Source organism: Spinacia oleracea, chromosome 5 (assembly GCF_020520425.1).
Source record: "Spinacia oleracea cultivar Varoflay chromosome 5, BTI_SOV_V1, whole genome shotgun sequence".
In the NCBI taxonomy this organism is placed as follows: Eukaryota; Viridiplantae; Streptophyta; class Magnoliopsida; order Caryophyllales; family Amaranthaceae; genus Spinacia; species Spinacia oleracea.
In genome coordinates, this window is record NC_079491.1 from 30969418 (window position 1) to 30975867 (window position 6450).

Genomic DNA, 6450 nt, shown 5'->3' on the forward strand with positions numbered 1-6450 from the left:
AATATAATATACTTGAAAACCAATTGTATGTAGGTTCAGTGGTGATTGAGGTTGAACTTGGTAGGGAGAACCCGTGTTCGATCCCCCGCAACAACAATTGGGAGGGGACTGAAACCTATCCACCCAGAAGTCGAAATATACTTGGAATCGGAGAAAGTAGTCAGATACAAGGAAAATGTTTCAAATTTACAAAACATCTATCAAGTGTAAGATTTTATAGAGATAATGAACAGAAATGAAATATATAATGAGGAAATTAGAAAAAAGAAGACAAAAGAATGAATTTAAGTTTATTATTGAAATGCACAAGCTATCTGGGCGTTTCCAAATAAGTTTATTAAGAAGGGGGGTGGGACAATGGACAATGGACAAAAGTTGCTGAATGTGAAATGCCACCTTTGCCCCCCACCAACTCCCCCCATCACACAAAATTAATTCCCCCCACCACCACCACCGACACCTTTCACCATCACCAACAAATAACAAAAAATCAAAATTAAAAATATATAAAAATAAAAAAAATTACAGGTTTTTTCTTCTTCTTAACATTACTTAACTGTATATATTTATAACTACAGCAGCTTCTTCTTCTTCTCTCTCTCTCTCTCCTCTCCTGGGGGGAGCTATTCAGGAACTTTCATGGTAGTAGCAAGGGAAATATATTGCACACCTCCTGACTTGGCTCCCCAACATGGTCCTTTCTTTTTTTTACCCTTGAATATATTGTAAAAATTAAAAAAAAAAAAAAAAAAAAAAAAAAAAAAAAAGGAAAACTGTATTAACATCACTCTCTAAAGGCAGTGTGATCATCTGAAGCTGTTCAATTTCTTCACCAATTTTACATCTGCCAAAAAAATGAGAAAATTTTAGTAAATTAAAAAGAAAAAACACACAAGTATTGAGACAGACTTGCAATAATTTATTGTAAGACTAGAGTGGTCGTTTTAGTGTATCACGATGATCGAGTTAGTGTGGGACGGTCTAACCTAAAACTTGTTAGGGATGTACATAACTAAGAAAAAAGAATAATGGAAACATTGATTGTGAGTTGTTGGTGACAAGTTTGTAAAGGTGAGAACTAAATGCAAATCATGTGGTTGTAGTTTCTTTTTCTTGATACTATGCTTAATTTGTAAGTTTTATTCAGAACCAGAAACAACTTCAGAAATACTCTCAAATTAAGAAATACTCTCAAATTAAGAAATATCTCACTATCATCACCAATTCACCGCCCACTCTCATAAAGACTTAATGAAACTTTATTTATTTTTAGACGAAATAATAAACAAATACTGTAAATAAAAGTATGGGAAGAAAAGGAAGCTTATATAAGCATTGCCTTCATCTTAAAGCAAATTGCAAAACTCATCTTTAGAACCCCATTTACAATATAAAACTTTCTTAGAAAGTTGGAAGTGTTTTAAGGCAAAGTATCCCACGAAAAGACGGCCAATAATAATAATAATAATAATATGCAACAAAGGTTGTCAATAAAATTATTGGGTTGGAAAGGAACAAAACATGTAATGTGAGGGTGTATTGAAAAAGAAAGAGGCAAGATTGTGAAATGGAACCTTGTGGTTGCTTGTGATGCCTAACTGTCAGCCTCGAGACGGCGTGTTTGCTTATTGGCAAGCATTGAAGCGCTGTACCATGGAGCCAAGCATCCAACATGTTGTTTCCAGCAATTTCCCTGATTCCATTGCCCATGTAAAACTTGTTAGATACAACATAAATCATACCACAAACTCAATTAACACTAAAATCAATTAGGTAGACTAGACAGCATACGATTCTAAAATTCACCCCTTTATCCTAGAACGCGATACATGAAGATTTAATATATAAAACAAAGTCACATATATAGAATCTTATTCTGTAGATGACTATAACACGAGTGGAGGTAACTTAGTATGTCCAATCTGACTAAAATTCGCATACAGAAGAGTACATATTATAAATGGAGACAAAGAATTTGCTTGTCTTGAACATACAAAAATTGGTAATATGGTCAGAAAACACTTAAAAGAGAATTGTATTCTAAAAGACAAAGACATCATCATCAAGGGAAGGCAACAGCTGGATTTTTTTAGCTGGTTTCCTCAAGTAGTAGATAGCACTAAATTACTAATTGACTCTCCACCTGCTTCAGAAGCAGACTAATTGACTACCCATCAGGCCATCATCGTTGTGTTCTAGTCTAAACAATCCAACTCACGAAACTCATTTTTCCTAGGGATACGATGTTAATACGGTGCTCCAAAGGCTCGCATCACCGAATGCATGGCACACACCGCCAGGAGAATCACATTAACTACTCCCGGATTCATATAATAATAATTTGCGGGGATACATAACAAGTCCCTCACTATGAAAATTGGTGGGGACTTTGATAACTTTGCTAGTGTTATTCTATGATAATGGGGTGAAAGAGAATCACTTTAACACGAGGATAAATTTGACATCTTACCAACCATATTGTTTCACCTTGAATTTTTATGGATTAATATTTTATCAACATCTAAAAGTATAACTTGACCAATTCTCGATCTTTTTAACATCGGTAAGGAACCATCTCAACAATTATTACTCCCAATAAAACTAAGGCTTAATCTTTAAATCAAGTCTCTATCTCAAGTTCTCAACAACTTGTGTGCTTTCTCCCCACTAATGATCCATCGTTGTCCTATGAAGAGTTTGGGGCATTCCACAACTGTCAAGCAGAACTCTTCCTTCTTGCTCAACTGTATATAAAAGCCATCCAGACACCACATTCTTTTTCATGCATTTCCAATTAATATTATTCATGGTCATCGAAGCTCATAAAATAGATATCAAAGTTACTAAATAAATGAACTTACCTAACTTCGTCCTTCATTAAGAAAACACACAAAAAAATATATCTTTAAATAGAGTAGATCAAACATGAGTACCAAACAATTTTTTTAATGACTCGGTCAAGGATGAGTGATGTCCATGTGAAAAGAGTTAGCCTTAGTTATCTTTAATACCAACTCCTAGCATGGATGTACCTCAGGTTTCAAATAATTATCTCTTGATTAATGTTGATGTCTCGTGATATGAAACGAAGGGAGGATTACTTTCCCTTAACAACTCACTAGTTTAATTAAATAGTCGAAAGATGGTTTGCTTTAACAAAACTCTGTATCTTTGGCCGGAAATTATTAGAGGGAAAATTTCTACGAACACCTTAAACTTGCACTTGTTCTTGTCAAGCTAATTGTAAGTTTGTAACCAGTATTAGCCCCTTTTAAGCCCCAAAAAAACACTCTTCTTCAATCATAAAACTCCCATTAAACTTTGAGGTTTTATTTTTTTTAAAGAAGTCTCCATCAGAACTTATGTCCTTTCCCCCTCTTATGCACCATCACTCACCCAACAAGGCCACAATTGTCAAGGAGAAAACATCCCATTCTTAATAGCCTAATTCCAGCAATCCAAGTGCGCACTTTTCCTTAATCCAACGATCTTGACATTCTTAAACACCAAAACCATCGCAGTTGTTTTTAATACTCCGTAACACCTAGTGTAAGTTTTCATATAGAATATTTGTGCAAAAAAATTAACATGTACACATTACTATTCTTTTATTTTTTTTGACAAGAACATATCCCATTGACCAATTCTAGTTTGAATTGAATACATCAAAATAACATCAAAAGATTTCCTGTTGGCTTCTACGCCCACTTTTTCACCGATCTTTGTCCAACTCCAATGATACAGACAAAGATGAGTAACATCAGGGCATGTGCAAAAAGTTAAGCTTAGTAATCTCAATTCAACAGCTACTAGTATACGTGTGATTTAGGTTACGCGCAAATAGTTCTATACTGGAGTTATCTTTATCATGGAGAATACATGGTACACTTGTCAGTTCTCACTACTTAAAAGATCATCCATTAACCCAAAACAACAATCTTTGAACTACTTGTATCTTGTTTCTCATGTTCATTACCCCCTAAAAGAAGGGAACTTTACTTTCCCGTTCTCAAATACCCACCACTTTCCAGAACATCCCCCCTAAAGTCCATTCGAGTGATACTTAGCCCCAAATTTATCATATGAATTTCCTTAATGTCGCGGTTATCCTTGGTTTCACACTTCCTAAGTCATCAGTCATCACCTTTTTATGCTAAAATATAGCATTAACATAAACCTAAGACCTTGTACCAAATTAGATATTCACACGTCATTTCTATTCATTATACCATCAATAATGAGTTCATTATTTAACAAGACAAATTGGGAAATTATAAAACGATATATAACCATCCACATTATTAGCTAACGTCTGAATTTTCTTTCTAATGAGATGTCATGTAATATTCGTTTTCACTTGCAATTTTAGACAAATTAAACAGTAATCTTGACACCTAATTGGCTAATTATACATCACATTATTCCCCATCTACTTAAATTAATCACCCACCAAAGGTAATTGACATCATCAAACAACAAATAAGTGAAATTAACCAAATTAATTCATCCAATGAAATAAATAAAAGAAATTACCTCTTCTTGATTTGGTGACAACCTTAGTAACACGAGTAGACTTTTGAAGAGCAGTAATGTTATCATCTTTTTCCTCCAAAGGAAACAATACTCCATCAATCCCCTGAACCGAGATCCTACCATCTGTGTAAATATCCGGGTCAAACAAATACGCCGAACCCTCCCCTTGCCCGAACTTGACCGACCCGTCCGCCTCCTCAGCGGCCATCTTATGTGGTAACCTCAAAGTGTCATACTTTATCTTCCCAAATCTTCTCACTGCATTGTACATACTTTCTTCTGTTTGGTATTCCGGTATAATATGGTAGTACATGATCTGCTCCGGCGCCCCAGGTTCCGATAATTGGTCAGTCGTAAGCTTCGCCATCGCCTCGTCGTTGGGGGCTAATACCGTAATTGTATATCCTTCTGATACAAGTCTTCCCATTTCGGTGGCCAAGGAGGTGAGGTTCACAAGGATATCAGCAAGCTCATTGTACCCTCCGTACTGTACTAGCGTTGTAATAAAATCTTTAACCTGCGCCTCACCATTGAAATGGTGGTGCGACCCGCCTGGTCCCGGCGCCGGAGCCGGGGCAAGTCCAGGACCTGGCGCCATCGCTGCATAGATTGGGAGTGCCGGTGGGGCGCCAGGTGGTGGTGGTGGTGGTGGACCCGCGGCCTTCTTACTCTTCTTAATCAATTTATTAGTCCGTGGGTCCACCACAGGTGCTCCCTCCGGAATCACAGCTGAGATAGAGCGGAGGTTACGGCGGCGATTAAAATCCTCCAACACCGACTGTGGGACCAGTAGACGCTCAATCCCGTGGATCACACCGTCGGGTCGAACAATATCATTTGGGCGGATAACCTTAGCGAGATCCACAGTCTTATCCCCGGATTTCTTATGCCGATGCAAATGGACCTTCTCATTGGAGAGAGTAAGATGATGACGTCCCTCGGAACCATGAGCCGGCCATCCCTTGGAGTCAACTCGGGCAGGAATAACATGAAATAAGAGGAGAGTCTGTAGAGAACGAAGATTCCCGGGTTCGAGGAGGAATCGCTTGAACTCGGGGTCTAAGTCACGCTCTAAAGCCTCATTCTTAGGAGCAAAGATGGTGATATTTTGGTTCCCAACCACATCCTCAAGCTTTTGGAGAAGAAGAGCTTTCTCAACTAACTCGGCGAGCTCAGTATAATGTGAGTCGAGTAACGCAACGAGGACGGAATTAGAGTTGATTTGAACTGGAGAATTAGCGGCTGGGGATGTAGTTTTAGCGGGTCGAGCAGGCAATGCCGTGGATATTGATAAAAAGAGGAGAGAGAAAATGAAGAGGCAGCCATATTTGCGAAGGCCACCCATGGCAGCAGCTGCAACAACCAATTCAATACAAATGTGGATCGATCTGTTTTCTTTTTAGAAATAAAATTAAAAAAAAATATTGTAGAGAAAAAAAGAAATGAGAGAGAGAGTTCAGAAAAGATGCAGAGTGAAGAACAATAGAAGAAGAGAGGGGGAATGGGGGGAGAAAAGGGAGGAAGGGGGAGGAGGAGAGAGAAAGAGTGAGTAACTATGGTTTGGTGGAAGAGTGTCGGCTCAGTTTAGTTTTGTGGTTCTTTTAGGAAATGAGAGATGACGTGGAAATATGTTATTGGACTGTCATGGAGGGTAAGGTGAAAGGGTTGAGGGTAAAATGGGAAATTAGAGAAGAAGGTTCGGACAGCCTGGAAGTGGGGACAACACGGACCTAAGTTAGTACAGTAAGTGGCTAATTAAACTGAAGCCAAGCTAAGCTAAGCTCAGTTGAGTTGTTGTTGTCCCTCTATCGGCCATGTGGTTTGACCAGAGACTTCAAGAGCTGTCAAAAACTGACCCGACCTGAAAATCCGACCTGAACCGACCGAACCCGTAACCGACCATGACCCGAAATTACG

The 6450-nt window shown here is 38.2% G+C and overlaps 1 protein-coding gene across 1 annotated transcript; it reads right to left on the bottom strand.

Annotated features, from left to right (window-relative positions):
* Positions 1 to 480: 480 nt before the first annotated feature.
* LOC110800514 (fasciclin-like arabinogalactan protein 16) lies at positions 481 to 6103 on the bottom strand. Its single transcript, XM_056828116.1, has 3 exons — positions 4534 to 6103; positions 1575 to 1693; positions 481 to 844 (listed from the first exon to the last, which is right to left on the bottom strand). The coding sequence occupies exons 1-2, from the start codon at positions 5876 to 5878 to the stop codon at positions 1626 to 1628; spliced, it is 1413 nt and encodes a 470-aa protein (XP_056684094.1). The 5' UTR covers positions 5879 to 6103; the 3' UTR covers positions 481 to 844; positions 1575 to 1625.
* Between the last annotated feature and the right edge of the window lie 347 nt (positions 6104 to 6450).

Coding starts and splice junctions, on each gene's coding strand:
- LOC110800514 (XM_056828116.1), bottom strand. CDS start 5,878: ATGGGTGGCCTTCGCAAATATGGCTGCCTCTTCATTTTCTCTCTCCTC. Junction 1,694..4,533: donor TGTCACCAAATCAAGAAGAG/GTAATTTCTTTT, acceptor CAATGGAATCAG/GGAAATTGCTGGAAACAACA.